At 34.5% G+C, this 24,995-nt stretch overlaps 2 protein-coding genes across 4 annotated transcripts; both read left to right on the forward strand.

Moving 5' to 3' along the window:
• Positions 1 to 988: 988 nt before the first annotated feature.
• On the forward strand, positions 989 to 23,457 carry LOC130635567 (uncharacterized). 3 transcript variants are annotated; one of them, XM_057444937.1, is made up of 8 exons: positions 989 to 1,184; positions 18,948 to 19,007; positions 19,797 to 19,922; positions 20,165 to 20,464; positions 21,306 to 21,431; positions 21,675 to 21,974; positions 22,081 to 22,206; positions 22,656 to 23,457. In XM_057444937.1, the coding sequence occupies exons 2-8, from the start codon at positions 18,962 to 18,964 to the stop codon at positions 22,955 to 22,957; spliced, it is 1,326 nt and encodes a 441-aa protein (XP_057300920.1). In that variant the 5' UTR covers positions 989 to 1,184; positions 18,948 to 18,961; the 3' UTR covers positions 22,958 to 23,457. The 3 variants fall into 3 exon arrangements, with proteins under 3 accessions (XP_057300920.1, XP_057300926.1, XP_057300912.1); XM_057444943.1 differs by lacking the exon at positions 989 to 1,184 and adding an exon at positions 17,145 to 17,472; XM_057444929.1 differs by lacking the exon at positions 989 to 1,184 and adding an exon at positions 18,431 to 18,602.
• Positions 2,455 to 3,906, forward strand: LOC130645960 (uncharacterized). The gene has a single exon (XM_057452120.1). The coding sequence runs from the start codon at positions 2,455 to 2,457 to the stop codon at positions 3,904 to 3,906; it is 1,452 nt and encodes a 483-aa protein (XP_057308103.1).
• Positions 23,458 to 24,995: the final 1,538 nt, after the last annotated feature.

Below are 24,995 nucleotides of genomic sequence, written 5' to 3' on the forward strand. Positions count from 1 at the left end.
AAATAGTTTTAAACTTTGGAATAACAATCGCATTAAATGTGTTGTTTCAATTACTGGAAGCAACATTTCTCCAAAATTGGCAAGACTGCTGAAACTTCGCAATGAGCGTGTCCGCTGTGCTATTATTTAAGTAGTATTGTCGTTAGCCGGTGAAAAAATTAACGGGAATTTACCAGTCATACAAACTTCCCGTATCAGTGTTTGGCGAAATTTTACCTGTTGTGAAATTGCTCCATGGTAGCCATGTGGTCCCGAAAAATATCCACTTATAGCTTGCTACTGGAGTATTATTTTACCTAGCTTATCAGACAATTTAGGCTGACATTTGGTCAAATTTAAGAACATATTAATGGTAAAACTATACTGAGTCTCCATCGACATTTTGAGTTTAGAAATAACTTCGGAAAGAAAATAAAGTAGTGTTATGCCGTATCTGGTGAAAAACACATATGTAACAACAATTTTTAAAGCCAGGTCTGGGTTAAGAAGGAGAAGCTGTAAATAGTTTTCTAACACCTAAATTTGACATTTTCTTACATTTTTAAAGATTGTATACTAAAAACGATTTCTGCAAAAAATAAGAACATCCAGCTTTAATAGTCTTATATAAAATTCATGGTAATTAAAATTCACGAAGAATTAAATTTAAATTTATATTGAGCAAACATAAATACAGAAGGTAGGAATAAATTAATCAACAAACAAATAATTGACTTACAAAAACTTATTAACATATACTGTTCTTTTCATCATAACTTTGTTTTTGTCAATTTTTTTTAAAAGGCGCGAATAATATAACCTTTTTTTAATGAAATAGACAAAGCAGTATGTATTGTATGTAACTTCGTCCGTGCACATTCTTCAAACAAAGAAAGAGATAACAAGGGAATAACAAAAGTTAACTACCCATAGCATTTGTACAAGAAACCATTTTAAATTAAAGAAAAAACAAATTAAAAATAAATTTTTCAATTAGCGCAGCAAAAAGATCAAAGAGTTCAAATTGTGCGTTACCTTTTTCTGTGTGCATGACACAATTTTTTTATTGCGCAGAAACAGACAGACGAAATGGGACAGATGTGAACACGCTGAGTTGATCCACAAGTAAATGTGTGACTCAGTGCTAAACGCCAGATCGAAGCCCTAAACTGTGCCATACTTCCAGCCGGAGCGCTTAAGTACAGGTATGCGCTTAAGTACAGGCATTAAGTAAATCGAGTGTAAAGTAGAGAGCATCATTTCGGGTGTAAGCCACAACTTTAGCCGTAATAAAAACACAGGTTACAACCAATAGTTACTCCATCGTAGCAAAAAAATCAGCTGTTATTTTGCGGAATAAGTACCCGTGAAAGTCCAAAAGCTAATCGTGACTGACACCGAGATCCTGGTATGTAGGAATACAAGTAACCCATGTCGTACATCAGTAACTACTTTCTGAGTATATCAACTGTGTAAAACCAGCTGTTTCATCAGGCTGCAAGGTGCTTAATATCCGCAGTAAATTGATCATATAGCAAGTGGCAATTTTGAAGTCCTACATGATTGGTAGGCAAACAAAAAATAAAAGTAATCAATTTTTTATAACCATAATTAATGGAATATGTCGAATATGCCAATTCTGAAGATCATACACAAATAATAATGACTCCAGCAATAAACTAATTAGATGACAGTTCGAAATGTAAAATATCGATATTCCATACTTTCTCTTACAAGAAGTAAGTCTGTTTATTTTATTATGTATTTCAATTCAGCGCAATATATGCATGTCTCAAATGTTATATTGTCTGACGTTACGGCGCAACGTCAATATCACTGCTTTAACGACAATATCTTAGTTTAAATTAATGAAGCCGCAATAGCGCATTTAAAATTTTAAGGTCAAATAGCTTGGAAACGAGGTGGTTACGTCAATGATTTTTCGTGGGCAACTAGGCACTACCTAGGACGAATTTGGGTAATTTTCCCAAAGTTTAGTCCCCAAATCCGTTTGGGAATGGACGGGTTGATGACGTCATCAAAAAACCTTGAAACCCTAATATCTCTGCAACCGTTTGTCAAAAGTACATGATCCAATATATTTTCTTGATCAGCATTTCAAGATCTATGCGATGACGGCAACAGGTATACAAATTTCTGAAAATAAATTTTAAGCGTTTCAACCTCTACACATTACAGACAAAAAATAAACCAATTTTTTATCTGCACTGCACTGCTGACATCAGCAATACATCTTTTTTTTTATTGACCTTTTATCGACTAATATAATGCAGACTGTGAGCAACCTCGATCCCAGGACTTTTTCTCTCTCTTTTCCGTCCCGTTATAAAAGAGACAAAGAGCCGAGGTTGGGTTATAAGTTTTAAAAATTCAAATTACCATATGCTGTCTGTTTTTGTTTGGTATCCCTTAAGATAAGTGCATAACTTACTTTAATTTTCATTCACTTCAAAGATGGCAGCACGGGCAGACGTGCGTTCGATAATGCTACTTGCTGTTTTGTTTATGGTTTCTAATTATGGTATTTCTTGTTATGGTTGTGGTGAAAGTATTAGAAGAAATCAAACATCTGAGAAATGCTGCTCCTGTGGATATATTTTCCATCTTAAATGCCTTACAGACAGAATAGATGAAAACATAGAGAAATTTTACTGCAGCGAATATATCCCACCAGATGAACCGAAAATTTCGTATACCTTTTATCCTGTTATGGCAGACTTCATTGCAAAGAGAGGCATGAAATTTCTACATCAAAACATAAATGGGATCTGCGGAAAGTTGGATATTATAAAATCTTTCTTATCCGACGCGAAAAACTGTTTTCATATCGTTAGTTTCTCTGAGACACACACAAACGACACTGTATTGAATTCGGAGCTATTTGTCCCGGGGTATATACTTGAGAGAAAGGATCGCGAGAATGGTCGTGATGGTGGTGTTTCTTTTTATATTCGGGAAGATTTACAATATCGCAGAAGGTGTGATTTAGAGATCGATGGAATTGAGTTTTCGTGGATAGAATTATTTATTCCGAAATCAAAATCTTTGTTACTCTGCTCAGCTTATCGACCCCCGGATTCCTCAAAGTTTCTTGATAAAAACTTCATCTCAAAGTTTGATAATATGTTGGATACAATATCAGTCGAAAATAAAGAAACAATTACATGTGGTGATTTCAATTGTGATTACAATCTCCCAAGAGTACACTCTAACATAAAAGATCTGGTTAAACTGTATAACTACAGTCAGGTCATTAAATCGTCTACACGCATTTCAAAAGAAAGTAGAACACTAATTGATTTAATTTTTACAACCGATAAATCAAAAATAAACGACTCTTTAGTGTACACTAACTTTCTCAGCGATCACTGCCTAATCGGAATCAGCCGAAAAACAAACTGTAAACGATATCCTCAAAAGAACATCAAAGCACGTGATTACTCAAAATACAACAAAGAAGATCTAAAGAATGAAATTCGCAACGTGCCATGGGAGAATTGTTTAACTGTCACCGACTTAAACCAAGCATGGAACTTATTCAAATACTACTTATCAACCGCAATCAATAAACATGCGCCACTTAAAGAAAAAACTGTACGTGGAAAATCCAACCCCTGGATAACCAGAGAAATCAGAAACTTAATGAATACGCGAGATTATCATCATCGCCGTTTTAAACGATCAAATTCTACCGGAGATTGGGAAAGTTATAAATCTTACCGAAACTCTGTAACCAATCGCATTCGTGTTGCAAAGGCAAACCACGTTCGTGCTGTTCTGAAAGAATCTTCAGCAAATCCAAGAGATTTTTGGAAACAAATTAAGTCGTGCTATCCTACTAAAGATTCGTCAAGTCCGAGCAAAACATTCGTAATCAATGGAACAGTAACATCCAAAGTCTCATGAAATCATCAATAACCAACTTTACTTGGAAACTGTTCAACATACGTAATTATATGCGCACGATTAATAAAATGAATGTATCATTTAAATTCCAACCAGTGACAATTAATCAGGTGAATAGAGTACTAAAATCGGTTAAAACGGCTAAAGCTGCTGGTATTGACACTATCCCCGGTAGGATAATTAAAGACATCTCAAACGAACTAGCTGCACCTGTTATGTTCTTGATAAACAAGAGTTTGGAAACTGGTACATTTCCAACCTGTGAAAAATCTGCAAAAATAACACCATTGCATAAATCTGGCGATTGCTCAAACATAGATAACTACCGACCCATTTCCGTACTAAATGTGTTGTCTAAAGTCATCGAACGAATCGTCTACGACCAGCTAGCTGATTATTTAGAAAATCAAGATCTATTGAGTGAGCACCAATATGGTTTTCGACGAAAAAGATCTACACGTGAAGCGGTTAAATCACTTGTTGACGATATAAGATACAATATGGATAAAAGTAAGACAACCGGAGCTCTATTCATGGATTTAAGAAAGGCCTTTGATACCGTAAACCATGGCTGCCTTCTCCAGAAACTGCCTTATTATGGTATTACTAGCACTGAAATTGATTGGTTAAGCAGTTATCTTTTTAATCGAAGTCAAACTGTTTTCATTGATGGAGCATACTCAGATCCTGAAAATATGACGCATGGTGTACCCCAAGGTTCCATTCTGGGTCCATTGCTATTTTTTCTTCTTATCAATGACTTACCGTGCTAATTGAAACACTGTCGAGTATTGATGTATGCTGATGACACAGTCATATATTCATCAAGCAAGTCGTTGGATGAAATTGAACATTGTATAAATTTGGATGCAAATATAATTCACGATTGGATGAAGGAAAATTGCCTAATTCTTAATCCAAAAAAGGGCAAAACAGAATTTGTCGTCCTTGCGTCCCGAAAACCACAAGCCTCTGTCAATATTGTGATCGATCAAAATGATATAAACCAACCAGATTATTACGAATACCTTAGGATTCAACTGGATACTCACCTTAACATGAACCATCACCTTAAAAAAACACACAAGCGTATAACCTCACGCATCAAACTTTTATATAAAATACGTTACAAAATTTCTCCAAATGTTGCTGAAACCATCTTTAACTCAATGATCCATCCACTGTTCTTTTACTGCTACGACATATTTGGTGGAATGAATAAAACATGGATTGGAAAATTTGAGTGCTTGCTGAGAAGAGCTAAGCACATCATCAAAACCCGCAAGAATTGGTCAACATTCGTCAATCAAAGAAAACGGAAAGTAGCAATTGATGTGTTCAAAGCCGTTAACGATATTACTGTTGACAGCAATTACAAATTGGTTAGCCATTCGATTAACACCAGACGAAATAGATCTAAATTAGTCTTACCTATCATCAAGACGGAAGCTGGTCGGAAGCTTACGTATTATCAAGGAGCTTTAGTTTTTAATAGTCTCCCCTCTAATATCAGGGAAGAAAAGAGTATGATAAATTTTAAAAAGTTTTTGAAACAAAGTGAGTTCTAGGTCTATTACCTTAGCTTGATTAATTTTTTGCTGAGATACCCTGTAGCTACAAGGCTTTGTGAATTTTAGAATCCTATTTTTCAAATTCGATTTTGGCAACTTACTTTAGCTTGATCCTATACGTTATAGGGTGTCTCGGAGATACGCTATTGTTTCTCTGATTTCTAATGTTGTGAAGTTTGAATCCTAAACTCAAATTTTTTCTAATTCCCATTTTTGCTAAATTTTTCAGTTCATAGTCTGCTATTTGATTCTTATTTTCTTTTCTTTCTTTTTTTTCTAACATTCTCATAATTTTATATATATTATTTAAAAAACAAAAAACAATTTTTGGCTCTTTGTTTACTTTGTTTATTTTTGTTTTAACAGGTCACTCGTTGATAACAGTGCAGATATATTATATCATACTGAAGATGTAAACCTGTATAAATATGATTAATAATAATAATAATAATAATAATAATACATTGGTTTAATGAAAGAATCAGTGGATTCACCCACGGGTATTCAGCTAGTCAATATTATTTCGGCTTGAAAGGGATGCTGTTCTATTTAATATATATCAACAGACAACCAGAAAAGTAACAAGACTTAGTAAAACACATTTAGGGGTTAAGCCACAGGTAACTGCGGTCTGGCTTAAAAAGCCCAGTGACGTGCCTAATAAGAACCGCAGTGTCACGCTCAGATGGAGCGTTTTAGTACAGGTATGCAGTATATCGTAAATCTAATAAGGGGTTCACAACATTTAAGTGTTTCAGTTGATATTTACTTTTTAAATATACATAACTTTAACTGTGCAGGTTAGCTTTCAATGCCAAGTGGAGCGTCTAGTAAAAAACGCAGTGTCACACCTTCAGGTGGAGCATTTTAGTACAGGTATGCCGTATGTCGTAAATCTAGTAAGGCAGTCATAACATATATGTGTTTTGGTTGATATGTACTTTTTTAAATATACATAACTTTAACTGTGCGTTCTGACTTTCAATGCCAACTGGAGCGCCTAATAAAAAATGCAGTGTCACACCTTCAGGTGGAGCATTTTAGTACAGGTATGCCGTATGTCGTAAATCTAGTAAGGCAGTCATAACATTTAAGTGTTTCTGTTGATATGTACTTCTTTAAATATACATAACTTTAACCGAAATAAAAACACAGTTTACAACTCGTTGCTACCCCGTCATAGCAGAAACAGTCGGTCAACCTTTTTTTATTTTTTCGAGAATGTTCTCGGAGAAAGTTCAAATACTTCAGGCTGTAAGCTCAGTTAAACAGCTCCATATAGATGTAACGCAAGTCCTCTAAACAGAAATAGCCCGTCGTTAACACTGGATTGAGCTTAGTACAGGTAAACCATGTTGCACATGCATTTATGCTTATTATCCTTTTAGCACAGTTTACGAACCGTTGTTACAATGGGAAAAACAAAACAAAACAGCCCATTGTTAACAGTAGATTGAACGTTTACATTTAGCATCCTACAAATCGCTGTGGGTACCTAAAAACTGTACATATTAGCCAAACTTTCACTTTTTAGGTAGCTCAAGAGCTAGCGAGCTAACTGAATGAAAACTTTAAAAAGGTATTAGCTAGTCATCTTTAGAAAAATGCTGCCTCGAAATCTACGTTCCTAGCTAAAATCTTAAAATTGGTTTGTTTAAGATTTATACATAGCTAGCTAGATAACGTGATAATATATTTAGCATGTTTCTAGCTATAGAGTTACGTGATGAGCAGCTATCATGAGAATATTCTCACAAACAAGATTTTATTGCCTTCACTTATCTACAAGGGCACTAGTAAAATCTCCTCCATGATCTATGTTTTGTTTTTCAAATTTTATGCTTTGTCAAAACAAATCAAAGGACAAATACGAAGAGATTATATTAGCCTGGAATTTTATTTTAGGCTAATTTTAATTTGCAGTTATCAGTTCTAAACCAAAGGAAATGTAAGTCGCAGGCAATTAGATTTTACAATAAGAAGCATAACATATTTTGAAAAGTATCTGGAAGTGAATTTATAATAACTATTCTAGAATAACTATTCTAACACATTATAATACATCGCTTTCGTCTGTCCGTCAGTGTAGCGGTATGTCATTGTAAACTGATGAAATTCCCGTCGACGTTAAACCATCCCCTTGGTTACTTGTTGACTTTTTATGTAAATTAGCCAAATAAAATAAAAACAATCGAAAATAATTATTTTCCTACAGTAATTGTAGGCTCTAATTATTTTATATAAAGGAATTCAGGCTGCGTACATCATTAGTATGTTCTTAATTTTTAGGAAAATTTAAAGTCTTATGTGAACTTTTCTTTTATTATAAAATGAACATGTAGCAGTAAAATTGAACCTAAAAATGTAATTCAATTACTGTAGGTATTCAGCCGGATCAGCACTCTAAGGAATTATTTATTATCTCTAGGAATGACGAACCAGGTAACATCAAAATAAAATTACTATGAAAGGCAAATGTTTTGCCTTAAACTTTTTTTATATTTGTTGTGTTTTTTTTATAAGAATAAAGGAAAATCAGTAACGTTTCATTGATCTTTAAGGTTATAATACTATTTTCAGCCATTTTTAACAGTTGTTTGTACCTTCTGTGGGACATCGCGTTTTCTAAATGCGCGCACTTATTTCTGTAGGTAGAAAATATAAGACAACAAAAGCCAAATAAATTCAACTGAAAATCATGCGCTTAAAATTGGTGAACACTTTTTACAATAGAAAATAGAAAATAACTAATTTCAGAGACTTTGGATTTCGGTTAACTCAAAAAATTTGCTTACGCTTATAAGATATTAGATGTATGTGTCAATGCCCAAACTTCCTTTAATATTGTAAATATTGGCTAGCCATCTTTAATAGTTTTAAGTACTGGAAGTAAAAATATGAAACAATTTCTTTCATTCTTTTTATGTAGAGATTGATTTGACGAATTATGGACGGGACTCACAACCAGGCTGTAAGAATAAAAAAAACTTTGTTTAACTTTCGAGTATAAAAAATTTATCGCAGACGTCTTTCATCTTGTTATTACACAATTAATTGGTATGGTTCAGAAGTGAAAACGACACAAAGTAGTGGTAGAAAATGTATTCTTAAATAGTTTGCAGTTATATTTGGGGTATGGGTTGAGGTGCTAGGGCTTCGTTAAAAATTAAGTACTGAAATAAATTACTGACATTGCAGCAGACTAGACAATTGACAAATTACTGACATTGTAACAGACAAGACAATTCGCACTACATGCCTTAGACAACGGACTCTTGAATCTTGACACTACATGTCTATTATGGTGAGTGTTTATCGTAACAGTTGGCACATGGGCTTCTTTTTACTGCACCCTATGGCCACTGGCATCTTTTAGACATTTTGACAACGAACTCATGACACTACATGTCTATTATGGTGAGGTTTTTATCGTAACGATTGGCCCACCGGCTTCTCTTTCCTGCACCATATGGCCACTGGCTTCTTTTGACATTTTGACAACCGACTTTTGACAGTACATGACAATTAATGACAATTAAACGTTTGTCTCATTATAACAGACTGACATGAACTGACAGGCTCTATACTTACAAAATACTTAATTAACTCTATCACTGTCGACAAAATAGACATCTGCACCTAAAGCGGCTGACGAAGGAAGCCCAGCACCCCCAAATTTCCCCAAATTGAAAAACCAAGAGTTGACTGATATGTAGTCTTCTATAAGTACGACATTAGCTACATACTATGATTTAACACAACACGTAATCGTAAATAAATATCTGCAACTAATAACCTGCTGTCATATTGGAAAATATACAAAAAATAGTACAACGTTTACAGTATCCTTACAGACGTTTGAAACTCAAAATTGTATATGTTAGGTGATTGTAATAACCTACATACTATATATAAAAGTTAAACTCAGCTTAAAGCACAGACTTAATGTCCCAGATTTTTGTCAGTCCATTTAACTCTGCTATGCGAGTAGACCATTCTTTCAAAGCGTTGTCTGACAGGTGAATATACCTTCTGTAGCAATCACTACTCCAGCGTCCAATAATCTTAATAGCGGAATCGGGTATCCCGCAGGAAGCTGCAGCCGAAGCACCACCAATGCGAAAACTATGCGTGTTAATGTTAATATTGTTAGGCAAGCTTATTGTAAGAAATGAAGAAACAAACTTCCGGGTAACAAACTTTCCGTCACTAAACGTCAACCAGGGCCCTAGTTTGGTTCCTCTGAATGCTAGGTAATTTTGAATGGCTCTGTAAGGACAAAGAGAGCCTCCAATTTTTGCTAAGCGAATCTTGCACCCTAGCCTAAACGGATCTGTTTTAGAGCACTTAAGGTTAATTACAGCATTTGAACCACACGTGGAAAAGGATATGTCAGCAGGTGTGAGGTGAGTTTCTGTATCAAAAGTGGACATGGCGGGGCAAACATACTCTGAGACCCTTAACAGGCCAAAATATGGCACTAAGATAAGACAAGTCCACATTGCTTTGTCGTGGTTGGAAAACATAGAGTTTTTTATAAACATTATCATTTTACGCAGATCAACTGGTGTAATTGGTAGTCTCTGAGAAGCAGAATTTTGATGACATCTTCTAATGCCACGCAAAACATAGTACAGGCGACCCATGTGGGCTATCTTCGTGTTAAAGCCACGTATTACACTCTCGTACTGAACCCCACAAAGATAGACTTTAATAGTGGCAAATTTGACGCGTCTTGCCAAATATGTCACAAACAGTTGAAGTGTTGATTCTGTCAGAGGAAAGCTAGGTACGGATGTAGCTTCACAAAAAATTTTAAAGGAGAGATATCCTGGCCGATATGTTGCCCTGGTGTTTGTTGAAATGGACGAGTTTAAATAATGACTTAAATCTCTTTGAAGAGTTGTAGTATCGATGAAGGGATTGGTGTTGGATCTGCTTCGGCTTCTGGGCATAGACGTTTAAAGTGTTGTACCTGCAATTGAGACAAAAGATCTGCATAAGTATTGTGCTGGCCTTTAATGTGGCGTACCAGGGGGTTTATATTGTGTTCTGCTGTGTAGAAAAATAAAAAACGTACAAGATACATGATGTTTGGACAACGACACGACCCAGAGGACCACACATGAACAATAGCCAAATTATCTGTGTATAACACTAATTGCTTGTTTTTCCATGCCTCGCCCCAAGAAAAAACTGCTACAACTATGGCCAATAACTCAATGAAGGTGATACTATACTTATGAGTAAGGTTTAAGGCAATTGAAAACCATGCACCAGAACAAAATCCTCCTATGCCCACTCCAGAAGCATCAGTAAAAAGATTTATGGAAGAGGAGTCTAACGTTTCAGTGTGGATAATAGCGTTGCCATTCCAAGTGGGGAGAAACTCACACCACCATTGAATATCCTTGCGAGACTCTGTTGCAAGAGAAATATGATGGTGCAAGGAACGAACTGTAGTGGAGAGATCAATAAGACGTCGTAAGAACATTCGACCACATTTCACAACCTTACACATAAAAGACAAAGACCCTATGAGAGATAACAGTTCTCTCTTTGTGCATTTCTTCTTCCCTAACCAATTATGAAGTGAAGATAGTAATTCAGTGAACTTATCTTGTGGGAGACGAACAACAAAATTTACTGTGTCTATTTCAATGCCCAGGTATGTAATTACTTGGCAGGGGCCTACCATCTTATCTGGAGCCAACGGAACACCAAGCAAGTCAAAAACGTCCTTAATCAACTTTACTATAGCCTGACATATATTTTTAGACAGGGCAGCTGTGATGAAATCATCTAAATAATGTAAGAGATTTTTGACAAAATAAATCCATAATAATATCCACTCTAGAATATTAGCAAAGTTGTTAAAGATGAAAGGAGAGGAACGCCCACCAAAAGGAAGAACTACGTCAAAAAAGTATCTTCCCTTCCACTTATAACCTAATAGGTGCCAATCACTAGGATGCACAGGGCACAGTCTAAAAGAATGCTTTATGTCCACCTTAGCCACGTAACAATTTCTACCCAACCTTTTAACCATTTCAACCGCATCGTCAAATGATGAGTAGGAGACCGAATAGTCCTCTTTGGTAATGCCATCGTTAACTGCATGTCCATGTGGTGAAGAAAGGTCTAATACCACTCGCACCGTCCCATCCTTTTTTGGTGCAGCACCCAGGGGAGAACAATGTAATTTAAATGGTGGTGAAGCAAATGGGTCCACCGTATGTCCCCTATTCAGCCCTTTCAAAATCGCCTCATCAACTTTGGTTTCATACTCTATGGAAGATTTGTTGTTATTTATGCATGACTTCAACTCATTGTCCTGAAAACCAAGTTTGAATCCATATCTAAAACCTGACACAATAAACCGCACTAATGTTTTGTTTGGATGACCAGTCAAGAGACTCTCTAATACATCAACCTTAACCGGGGTTGTGATAAGCGATTTTACAGGAAAGAATTCATTTGGTATTTGGCCTAGAGGACCTGAGTGGGCAATGGAGTGCTGGGTGTCCTGACGATCCACAGGAAAAACACCTGTGAGAGTAGGTGCATGGGGTATATGTGCAACTGAGTCCTCTATTAAATTTAATGCACCGTGGTTGCTGGGAATTACTTCGAAACTGGTGGGGGACATTCCGAAACTGCTGCTCATCCGCCTTCGTAAACCGCCCACTTCGAGTGGGCCATTGGTTAGCGAAGTGCCCTACTTTATTGCAGATAAAACATGCATAGCTCAACTTGCTGGAGGATGTAGATGAAGATGACCCCAAGTAACAGCATCCCTTTTTGGCAACACAGGAGCGCCTCTAAGGTGCTGGTTGTATAGCAGGTCATAAATAACATCCCACTTCTTGCTGGTATCATTTGCCAAATGTATTCTGTGTAGTTGGTCAAAGGCATATACATATGAGAAAATATACTGGTTGGCAAATTGGGCAATGTACGTCTGATATCTGACTAACTGCTGAGCTAAGTGTGGTTAGTACTGGAGCATACAACTAAGATAATAGCTCCAAGCCAAACTCCACGAAGCATAATCCTTAATACGAGACTTAGTTACGTTTTTTCTACACATAGCTAATGTGGGTGTGCCATTCACGGTGCGCATCCTCATCTCGTACTCACCTTCATCGTCCATGGGCAAGGACGACAAGGACGTTGTTGAGGCATTGAGCGATGGAGGCAATAAATAGTCGAAATTTACATACTCACCGCCCTTAATCTTATCCAAAATTCGCTTAGGAACTGGAAGGAGAGAAATTGATAAAGTTGACCCTACCACCCCCGCAGACAAACCCGAAGTAGCTAAAGTTGAAGCATTATTAGTGAGGCCAGCAACTAAACGATCTGCGACTGACACGCCATCATTAAGATTGGCGTGTTCCACAAAACCGGCTGTTGGAGATCGCTGGTGGGAAACACGAAAAGATGGCTGACGTGACTGTGGACGGTAAGTCGGAGCTTCCTGCTGTGACATTATTTTTTGTTTTCTAAATTCGTTTTGAATCTCATTCCTCAAAAAAGATTTAAGTTCGTGTGCCAAAGTCTTTTTCTTCTTAAATTTAGCTTTTAAAGATTTTCTCTTTGTTCCTGAAGAGGAGCCCTGTGATATGAAACTGATGTCTTCTTCACCGCCTTCTGCAGAATTCGCCTCGTATTCGTCGCAATTCTGTTCAACGTTTTCGATATTGTATTCTGGTAGGCTTTCTGCCTCCTGAAATATTTTTTTGAAATAAGGAATGCAATATCTTGCAATGTTTTGCCTTCAGTTGAAATTTGAAAGGATTTCGCAATCATGGTTAGAGTTTCAAAGCCTAACTCCGACCACTCGCCAACAGTTCTAAGATGAGGCTCAAACATCATTTCGTCGTATGTTAAAAGAGTTTTACCTTTGTTTTTTGCTTTTTTAGATGCCATTAAGTATTGTTTGAATTGAGCAATTTCAGACCAATGTTAAAAAGCAGCCACTTTCTGAATGTGTTCTGCAAAACGTCTGAACTGTTCAAGAGCAAGAGGCTTACTGTGTTCTACTCCATATTTATACCCCCCTGCTTGTGGTATGGATCTATGGCCTTAAGTAACACGCTTAAGGCAGTCTATTGTTTTGGTTAAATTAATATAGTGTTGACTATTAGTCATAGGTCACCAACACATTTGTAAAATTAATAATGCAGAATGACAAAACACTAGTGAACTAGGTTAGCCTTATACTAGGTGTCAATGGAGACACACCTTTCCTTCTGTAACCCCAATTAACATGTGCTAAACTTTTAGTTTAGCACCATGACAGTGTAAAACCAGCTGTTTCATCAGGCTGCAAGGTGCTTAATATCCGCAGTAAATTGATCATATAGCAAGTGGCGATTTTGAAGTCCTACATGATTCGTAGGCAAACAAAAAATAAAAGTAATCAATTTTTTATAACCAAAATTAATGGAATATATCGAATATGCCAAATCTGAAGATCATACACAAATAATAATAACTCCAGCAATAAACTAATTAGATGACAGTTCGAAATGTAAAATATCGATATTCCATACTTTCTCTTACAAGAAGTAAGTCTGTTTATTTTATTATGTATTTCAATTCAGCGCAATATATGCACGTCTCAAATGTTAAATTGTCTGACGTTACGGCGCAACGTCAATATCACTACTTTAACGACAATATCTTAGTTTAAATTAATGAAGCCACAATAGCGCATTTAAAATTTTAAGGTCAAATAGCTTGGAAACGAGGTGGTTACGTCAATGATTTTTCACCGCGTGGGCAACTAGGCACTACCTAGGACAAATTTGGGTAATTTTCCCAAAGTTTAGTCCCCAAATCCGTTTGGGAATGGACGGGTTGATGACGTCATCAAAAAACCTTGAAACACTAATATCTCTGCAACCGTTTGTCAAAAGTACATGATCCAATATATTTTCTTGATCAGCATTTCAAGATCTATGCGATGACGGCAACAGGTATACAAATTTCTGAAAATAAATTTTAAGGTTTTGACGGGTCTTTGCTGACGTCAGCAAAAGTTTTAATCCCTGATATCTGCTTAGGCGTTCGTCAAGAACATATGATCCTGTACATTATTTTGACCAGCGTTTCAACCTCTACACATTACAGACAAAAAATAAACCAATTTTTTATCTGCACTGCACTGCTGACATCAGCAATACATCTTTTTTTTATTGACCTTTTATCGACTAATATAATGCAGACTGTGAGCAACCTCGATCCCAGGACTTTTTCTCTCTCTTTTCCGTCCCGTTATAAAAAGAGACAAAGAGCCGAGGTTTAAAAATTCAAATTACCATATGCTGTCTGTTTTTGTTTGGTATCCCTTACATTGGTTTAATGAAAGAATCAGTGGATTCACCCACGGGTATTCAGCTAGTGTAGCATTTTAGTACAGGTATGCCGTATGTCGTAAATCTAGTAAGGCAGTCATAACATTTATGTGTTTCCGTTGATATGTACTTTTTTAAATATACATAACTTTAACTGTGCGGTCTGACTTTCAATGCCAAGTGGAGCTTCTAGTAAAAAACGCAGTGTCACACCTTCAGGTGGAGCATTTTAGTACAGGTATGCCGTATGTCGTAAATCTAGTAAGGCAGTCATAACATATATGTGTTTTGGTTGATATGTACTTTTTTAAATATACATAACTTTAACTGTGCGTTCTGACTTTCAATGCCAACTGGAGCGCCTAATAAAAAATGCAGTGTCACACCTTCAGGTGGAGCATTTTAGTACAGGTATGCCGTATGTCGTAAATCTAGTAAGGCAGTCATAACATTTAAGTGTTTCTGTTGATATGTACTTCTTTAAATATACATAACTTTAACCGAAATAAAAACACAGTTTACAACTCGTTGCTACCCCGTCATAGCAGAAACAGTCGGTCAACCTTTTTTTATTTTTTCGAGAATGTTCTCGGAGAAAGTTCAAATACTTCAGGCTGTAAGCTCAGTTAAACAGCTCCATATAGATGTAACGCAAGTCCTCTAAACAGAAATAGCCCGTCGTTAACACTGGATTGAGCTTAGTACAGGTAAACCATGTTGCACATGCATTTATGCTTATTATCCTTTTAGCACAGTTTACGAACCGTTGTTACAATGGGAAAAACAAAACAAAACAGCCCATTGTTAACAGTAGATTGAACGTTTACATTTAGCATCCTACAAATCGCTGTGGGTACCTAAAAACTGTACATATTAGCCAAACTTTCACTTTTTAGGTAGCTCAAGAGCTAGCGAGCTAACTGAATGAAAACTTTAAAAAGGTATTAGCTAGTCATCTTTAGAAAAATGCTGCCTCGAAATCTACGTTCCTAGCTAAAATCTTAAAATTGGTTTGTTTAAGATTTATACATAGCTAGCTAGATAACGTGATAATATATTTAGCATGTTTCTAGCTATAGAGTTACGTGATGAGCAGCTATCATGAGAATATTCTCACAAACAAGATTTTATTGCCTTCACTTATCTACAAGGGCACTAGTAAAATCTCCTCCATGATCTATGTTTTGTATTTCAAATTTTATAATTTGTCAGAACAAATCAAAGGACAAATACGAAGAGATTATATTAGCCTGGAATTTTATTTTAGGCTAATTTTAATTTGCAGTTATCAGTTCTAAACCAAAGGAAATGTAAGTCGCAGGCAATTAGATTTTACAATAAGAAGCATAACATATTTTGAAAAGTATCTGGAAGTGAATTTATAATAACTATTCTAGAATAACTATTCTAACACATTATAATACATCGCTTTCGTCTGTCCGTCAGTGTAGCGGTTATGTCATTGTAAATTGATGAAATTCCCATCGACGTTAAACCATCCCCTTGGTTACTTATTGACTTTTTATGTAAATTAGCCAAATAAAATAAAAACAATCGAAAATAATTATTTTCCTACAGTAATTGTAGGCTCTAATTATTTTATATAAAGGAATTCAGGATGCGTACATCATTAATATGTTCTTAATTTTTAGGAAAATATAAAGTCTTATGTGAACTTTTCTTTTATTATAAAATGAACATGTAGCAGTAAAATTGAACCTATAAATGTAATTCAATTACTGTAGGTATTCAGCCGGATCAGCACTCTAAGGAATTATTTATTATCTCTAGGAATGACGAACCAGGTAACATCAAAATAAAATTACTGTGAAAGGCAAGCCTTGAACTTTTTTTATATTTTTTGTGTTTTTTTATAAGAATATATTCGAGTATAAAAAATTTATCGCAGACGTCTTTCATCACATCTGCGATAAAACTATAAGATAAATAATAAGATTAATAAAAGTAAATGCGAGAAGTTTGATTAATGACGACATTTACTTTTTTATTTTATTTTAAGGAATATTTTGTCTTGTTATTACACAAGACATTATCTACGTAAATTGTTCATATCTCACAAGTTTTTTAATTATAATATTCAACAACTGCATAATACACAGAGGACGTATGAAACAATACTTAACAAAACATATAACACATAACGGCAAACCCAAGGGTGTTTCAATTATATACTGTTGGTAAGGGTAACGTCCACCGCGCGGAACACAGATGCACTCCTCCCCGTGTTGACTATAAAAGTATTTAACTTAAAACAATTTTAATGGAACAGACAATTCCTGTACAATGAGCGTGGGACTGTTATCACTAATATACATGGCCTCAGCTATTTTTCTCTTTTTAAAGTGGTGAACATTATCTATTAAAATACTGAAGTCCTTTTGTTCAGCCAGTGGGTGATTTTCAGTGATCCTTATCGCGCTTTTAATGATTTATCATTTTTTCAATTAACCTCCTCGCTGTTTCATCAATGTATGTAGCATCGCACAATTCCACCAGACAAGTATATTTGTACACAACACTATGTTTGTGTTCATCCTTGGTTTTATCTTTCACAGAAAATAGCGAAGATAACTTTCGACATTGATAAGCAATAAATGGCTTGACATTGGCAGGTAGAAGCTGTTTGAAGTATTTTTTAGACGCTTTACTAAGCAGTTACCATGATTTCCTTTGTATGGTAGAACCATGAAAGGTGTTATTGAAGGTTCATTGGTGTCTTCATTAGACACAGTGTCGGCATTTTAAATGTTGTCAAAAGTGTTATCATCAATCAATCTTCCCGTACTCCTTTTTATTGTGAAGTCATGCGCCCGAATTAATATACATAAAATGGTTAATAATGTTTTAACACATTTTTTTTTTCAAACCACTTTAGTTTTGCGTCGACGACGAAGAAGAGTTTTTGGAAAGAAATATCAATCCACAATGTAATGTAGAAAACAGATAATATTATACTTTGTTATATGGAATTGCACAACCTTAATTTCATATATGTGAAAAATATTTGTGGTTTTGAAAGTAATGAACTCTTTAATACCGTATAAAGTCACCTTTGTTAGTTTATACTTTATCTGATCAAAAATTGTATTAGTCATTCTTGGCTACATGGTCTTGTAATAAAAAATGGACTAAAACCATTATTTTAAAAACAAATCTCATAAGAAGTTAGTTAGTTTTCCCAGAGATTTATTTTCGCAATGCCAAAAAGATCTTTGCATAGGATTGTTTTTGTAGATCTTGCACTGAAATATTTTTTGTTATGTGTTATTTTAACCGACCACACTTTCTTGTTACCTTTTAAATTTCGAAACAACGTAAAGCTGTATGTTTTCTCGGCATAGTTTTTTAATTATGATAATACTTTAATCTCAGAAGAATTGGTACAAACGTTATTTAAAATTAACTTGTAATTACTGCATAGGAATTTTAATTGATTGCTGGCCTGAGACTTAATGTTAATTGCCCTCAGGGACTACTCTCTTAATTTTCTTAATGTTATTCTAATTACACCAGTTTTCGAATTACTTTAATCATTTTTTTTCTGAAGATATGGGTGCAAAAAACCATAACAACCACAATATATTAAATTACCATCCTCCGTAAACGTCTTTTGGGAAAAACGTGAAAATTATTTTTAAAAGCTGTGCTCCTCAAAACGTTTATATATTGAAAAACAGAGTTAATAAAAAGTATATCTAAAAAACAACATTGGTAAACTTGAAAAGGTGGCCGTAGTGAAAGAGTAATAATTTTTCTTTTTTTCATTACTATGTGGTTATTTTTTATACATTTTATTAGAGTAATTCCAGTTACTGTGGATTGTAACGTAGTTAGCAATGTTTTTTTCTTGACTAAAAATTTGCAAAATTGTCTTGGTTCGTCTGCTTGCAAAAACCCGCTCATGCTAAACTACTTATGAAATTTGTGACGGCCAAATTTCTGGGATTTTCTACACGCGTTCGACCAGACAATCACGTGCTATATGTCTTTCTGTGAACAAAACATAGTAGTTGCCGGCCGGGACGTACGCATACCTATGGATTCTGGTTATCATACACTTTCTGACTTTCTACATATTCTGTTTTAGAAAAACTTGTTAAAATGTTTCGCTTGGCTATTTTCGCTGCAATGTTAACGGTGGTGTTATGTAAGTACCAGTCGCTTTATTATATAAAAATCGATTTATTACCCATCTAGCCATTTTTGCTATGTCTATAATCTAATTTTTTACAATCTTATACCCAGTCTAATGTATAGAACTACTAGCTAGATAGTGTAGTATAAAACAACAAGGTTAGATAAGTCACAGCGTATCATAGCATGCTCCTAAAATTTTTAGGTGTATTAAATTGTTTCTTACAGGACCGTGTTCTTCGACTTTTGAACAGAATTGTCATTTAACAAGTTCTTGGTAAAAAGAATAGAAAATATGTTTCTTGTTTTTACGTATTTCTTATGGCGTCAAATTATTTCTCACTTTCAGAATAACTTTGCGAAGTCCGGGAAACAGGTTTAGTCTGACGAATTTACATAAATGACCCATTTTGAAATACTTAAGTCTCATAGTTAAGTCCTGCGAGTCTTTAAATAACATATTAAGTATAATATATATGGGGTTTAGCTAAACCTTACTTAAGAAAAAGTAATGTATAACTTTGAGTCGCGCAGGAATCCCTATCACTTCTGCCACGGCTCCAGGTAGCATTAAACTGTACATTGAAAAATACAGGTGATGCAATATAAATTTAAAATCTTTATGCATTTTACAACAGGAACAAGGATAGAAAAAGAATATTATTGTCTTACCTAAGAATTAGCTTGTAAACCGCAATAAGATTTTCAATATATTCTTAATGAAATTATATCAAAAGAGAATATTAGGCATTGTTCTATTTTATGAGAATTTTTGAGTCAATTACTATTATTTCCTACATAGCTACAGCGTATTTGGGGCCCAAGACTTTGATATCGAGAAATTACCCCAATTATCGCATTGGCGAGAAAAATGGAAATCATGTGTACATCGTCAATTCTGGCAACCCTGGCTATAAGATAGTACAAGGTAAAAATGATTTTTTGACAGTTAAATACACTTCTGTTGGCAACTATAAAACCCACGTATAAAACAAACAACCCATAATGTTCTTTAAAAGTGAACTAGAAATACTTATTTTACCAGTGCGGTAGTAGGCATCTTCACAACAATAAAAGAGCAGCACACAAAAGTAAAATCCAGAGGATAGGACAGTCAATTTAATTTAAAAAAAATAAAATAATTTTTTTTTTTTAATTTTATTTGTAAAGGTTTAAATGGCGATCCGGGAACTATCAGTTTCCAATCATTGAACGATCCTAGTGCTTATTTACGACATCGTGGATTTCTTGCATACGTGGACAAGAATGATAATACTCAACTCTTTAAAGACGATGCTTCATTTGTTATTATCATGAACAAATACTTTAATGGATACGCAGCGTTTCAATCTTCCAACTATCCAAATAGATACTTACGTCATCAAGGATATCGTATCAAGCTTCATACTGATGACGGGTCAGTTCTTTTCAAGAACGACGCAAGTTTCAAAATAGAAACAATGGCTGTGGGTAAGACAAATCCTAATGTGTTTTTAAAAGGGAATATTCTGTGGATAATAGAAATGATAAAAATGCCTTTTAATGAAACAGTTTCACGTTGTCACAAAAAATTAAGATTAATTTCATTTATTGTTCAATTTGTAATTATGAGGTGCGAGAAAGTTAAAAATTGCGGAAGATATCTTTAATTTATTTGTATTTAGTACGGCGCCCAATCATTCATGATTTTATGGTAAAATTTGCACAGACCGAAGAATCTGTTTTACTCACCCGTCAATTCTGTGTATAAAAATTTGTTTTAAAGAAATAATTAAATGATGTAAATTTCATGTTTTAACTGTAATAGCAACACAAGCTATTAACTTTACTGTTTGAAACAACGTAATATTAGGCGATAGTTTTGAGCATTATCTGCTAGATACGATTGTGAATGTATATGAACATTAATTTTAATACGACTTGAACGTCATAGTTACGTCCAAAGATTCATTTAGTAAGTAACATATTAATTATCATAGATACGGCATTTACCTAAGAGTTAGTACAAAGGTATTATAAAAATTTAGATACAGAAGCAATTCGCCATCATGTTCTTTCTAACGTGGGTCTTAATAAGATTTAACCGCACATTAAAAAATGAAGGTGACACAATATGGACTTAAAATCTTTTATTTGTGTGAAGAACACAATAAGGAATTTGGGTTGAACAAAAATATTATTATCCTGCTCAATCATTATCCTTGACATAAGAGTTATTTTATGTTGCAATGAAATTATATAACGAGAGAATTTAAGGCAATCTGTTATTTTGTACAAGTTTTGGAGTTAATTACCATTATTTCGTATCTAGCTACCACGTATTTGGGGCCTAAAACATTGACATCAAAGAATTATCCAAGTTATCGCATCGGCGAGAAGAATGGAAATCATGTGTACATCGTTAATTCTGGAAACCCTGGGTATAAGATAGTACAAGGTAAAAGTGATTGTTTGACAGTTAAATGCACTTCTATTGGCAACTATAAAACCCACGTATAAAACAAGCAACCCATAATGTTTCCTTAAAAGTGAAATAGAAGTACAAATTTTACTAGTGCAGTAGTAGGCATCTTCACAACAATAAAAGAGCAGCAAACAAAAGTAAAATCCAGAGGATAGGACAGTCAATTTAATTTAAAAAAAATAAAATAATTTTTTTTTTTAAATTTTATTTGTAAAGGTTTGAATGGCAAGCCGGGAACTGTTAGTTTCCAATCATTGTCCGATCCTAGTGCTTATTTACGACATCGTGGATTTCTTGCATACGTGGACAAGAATGATAATACTCAACTCTTCAAAGACGATGCTTCATTTGTTATTATCATGAACAAATACTTTAATGGATACGCAGCGTTTCAATCTTCCAACTATCCAAGTAGATACTTACGTCATCAAGGATATCGTATAAAACTTCATGAAGATGATGGTTCACTTCTTTTCAAGAACGATGCCAGTTTTAAAATATCCAAAATGCGTGTTGGTAAGACTATTGTAGATATTTATTTAGGATCAACAAATATTTCTTTAAATCAGAGACTTACTCATCATAAAAATAAACACTTAACTAATTTTATTTGTTGTTGTAGCTATAAAGTACGAAGCAAAAGCGATAATACCATACAAGTATCCCGCCTTTGGCGTTGGAGTTTTTGGTGACTGGGGTCGCGTTTACGCCTTAAGAGGACATAACCATGGCTTTCGTATTGTCAAAGGTAAGAATCACTCGTTGGTACTGAATATTAATAAAAGTTTCTTTAAGACAAATGCAAAAGTAAAGAACACTTAAAAAAAATATATTATAAGCCATTGCACTTGTTTAATAAAGTCAATTTAGAAAATTACCTATACATTGATACTCCGCCGAAATCCATAACCTTTTGTATTTTAATGAGATGATGAAACTGAAAAATGAACGACTACTTAAAATAATGAATAACTTAGAGTATTCATATTACTGTGTAACTTAGAATATTTCATGAACGTCTAGATATTATTATTATCCTTGTTATGATGCAGTTTTTGTAATGTTATCTTCAGGCGAAGAGCTTAAGAATTACGTATATATTAGATCTATGGACTCAAACAGAATATTGCACATTTTATAAAAGCTCTTACAACCTGCCTCCTTTAAAAGCCAATATTTTCATATTCCGTTTATCAGGAATCAACAGAAAACCTGGCACAATATCTTTCCAGTCTTTAACAGCCCCTTCTTCATACTTACAACACAAAGGAAGTTCTGTGTATGTGCGCCAAAGATCTCGAAGTCGATACTATGTCAACAGTGCGTCGTTTTACCTCATCAAAGACAAATTCTTCAAAGGTTTTGCAGTTTTCGAATCAAGTACGCGCCCCGGTTATTATCTTCAACTTCGTGGTCGTCGCATGATGTTTCGTAAATATAACGGAAGTCGCGGTGCTAGGGAGCAATCCAGCTTTCGTTTTTCTACTAGTTTTAATTAAACTCTGATGGTTTGATACGCAAGTTTTTTATTACGGAATTTTGTGGCGTGGTTTGGTAATGAAACCTTACCAATTTAGATTGTAAATTTGTTTTTGTAGTTTCTTTCAATATAAATGGCAAATACAGTGTTCATTTTCGATATGAAATAAATTGGAATTGAGATTATAGCGATAAATTCATATGATACACTTCCACTCACTGGTCGGTAATGCCGATGGCGGCCTTTGGATGAAGGGCCGCCAACCTTGCATAAATAATAATTTATGCAAGGTTTTGACCTTAGAATGAACTTTACAATACAATGAAACAACATGTTGGTAATTTTTCTACCTTTCGCGTCTATAAGCACGATGGGGTTAAAAATTTCGTTTAATGAGACAGTTGTCAACTTGTGATTTTAAACCATTCACCGTTTCTCCTTCATAATGATCGCACTCTACTGTGACACACAGCTATTTTTTAACAAACCAGAATCTGAATTTTCCTGCACTACGTTTTAACCACCATAAAGTTTCATAAGTGAGAACACAGTAGGACTGAATTACGAAGTTGTGTAGCATTTAAAAAACGCAAGACTAAATAATGCAGACAAAATAACCTTGGTCATAATTAAAATCTTTTAAAAATAATAATGACATTTTTGTCTATACATTAAACTTCCAGCCTTCCGGGATGTTGTTAGATGACCTAAAAAAAAGCAATACGAGAACGACAAAAATTATTTCCACACATGATCCATTATACAGGTATAATCACACTGAAATTTTGAAGTTCGTTTTTATACAAAGAAGTGTACACACAAGGCCTAGTTTTGTTCTAATAAATCTCAGTTTGTCTGACTTGCTAACATAAGATCTTTTTTTATAAAAAGAAATATTACTATAAGAAACAGTAGACTGATATAACAACTATTTTCAACTGTTACTTACCCAACGTTCTTCTGACAAAATTTTATTTCCTTTTTGCAATTCTCCTTAGAAAAGGAAGGTCTGTCCATTAGTTTATTTATTGACCTTTTATAGTGTGGGTGGCAAGTGTCATTCTTCTTATAAAGTTATTAATAAGTATTGTATGTTTTTTACTGCAAAAAATAATAAATGAACTCGTCTCCAGGTATTTATTTATTTTGTTTCGAAATTTTTCGAAATTTCAAAAATAAACCCTGCCACAATGTTAAAAAAGTAAAAAACTGTCAGAAAAAAAGGATGAGTGTTGCTAAGTTTTTTTTAGTTCTGGAAATATATTTACTTTTGCAGATATGAAAAATCTGAGGAAAAAGCCAGACAACACTCACATTTTTACAGATGTTAGCACCCAAATATATTTTATCGTGACTCGTGTTGTTTATAGTATCCAGACTTCTTACACAAATCGACGGGCGAATTAATGCATGCGGTAAGTCGTAGACCAGTCCAAACTTTACTTTTAAGTTAAGGCACCCTTTGATCTTGATAAAATATAGCTTGTATGTTTAGGTTTAGAACAAATATCGGTGAAAAGACACTAGTAGCCACAGTAAAAAAGTTTTTAACCAAAATTTCCCTGTCTTCACTTTAGGTCTGCATTTTTTACCTGTGAATTTTTTTTATATTATGAAAACGTAGACATTGAAAGTTGTGTTATAGAATATGAACGAGCAACTGAACCAAAAAAAAGGTTTTTTTTAAACTTTTTTAGATTGGCACGAAAGTTTAGATTGGCACAAAAGTTTCCTTCTCTTATTGTAGCTAGACATATTTACATAGACGTAGACATAATTAAACATATTTCTGATGAATGGTCTCAGGCACCATAAATTAATTTAGCCAATTAGCTACATCAAACCAATACAAAAAAAAGTGTAAAAAGTAAATATTGGATCATCCAGACTTTTAGCTAATTACAATTCACCCTTCTTCTGCTGCATAAAAAGGGTACCAACCACGTAAAATGCCACTTCAACCCGATAACTTGGTATTTTAAAACACTTTTATTAATAAAACGATATATACAGCACGTTCAAATTAATATAGTGTGCCCTCAAAGAAAAGGTAGGAA

Source organism: Hydractinia symbiolongicarpus, chromosome 1 (assembly GCF_029227915.1).
Source record: "Hydractinia symbiolongicarpus strain clone_291-10 chromosome 1, HSymV2.1, whole genome shotgun sequence".
Classification (NCBI taxonomy): Eukaryota; Metazoa; Cnidaria; class Hydrozoa; order Anthoathecata; family Hydractiniidae; genus Hydractinia; species Hydractinia symbiolongicarpus.

What these genes read in the sequence shown, in the direction of transcription:
- LOC130645960 (XM_057452120.1), top strand. Translation starts at nt 2,455, where the DNA reads ATGGCAGCACGGGCAGACGTGCGTTCGATAATGCTACTTGCTGTTTTG.
- LOC130635567 (XM_057444937.1), top strand. Translation starts at nt 18,962, where the DNA reads ATGTTTCGCTTGGCTATTTTCGCTGCAATGTTAACGGTGGTGTTAT. An exon ending in AATGTTAACGGTGGTGTTAT is followed by an intron (nt 19,008 to 19,796) that starts GTAAGTACCAGT and finishes TTTCCTACATAG; the next exon opens with CTACAGCGTATTTGGGGCCC. An exon ending in AATAGAAACAATGGCTGTGG is followed by an intron (nt 20,465 to 21,305) that starts GTAAGACAAATC and finishes TTTCGTATCTAG; the next exon opens with CTACCACGTATTTGGGGCCT.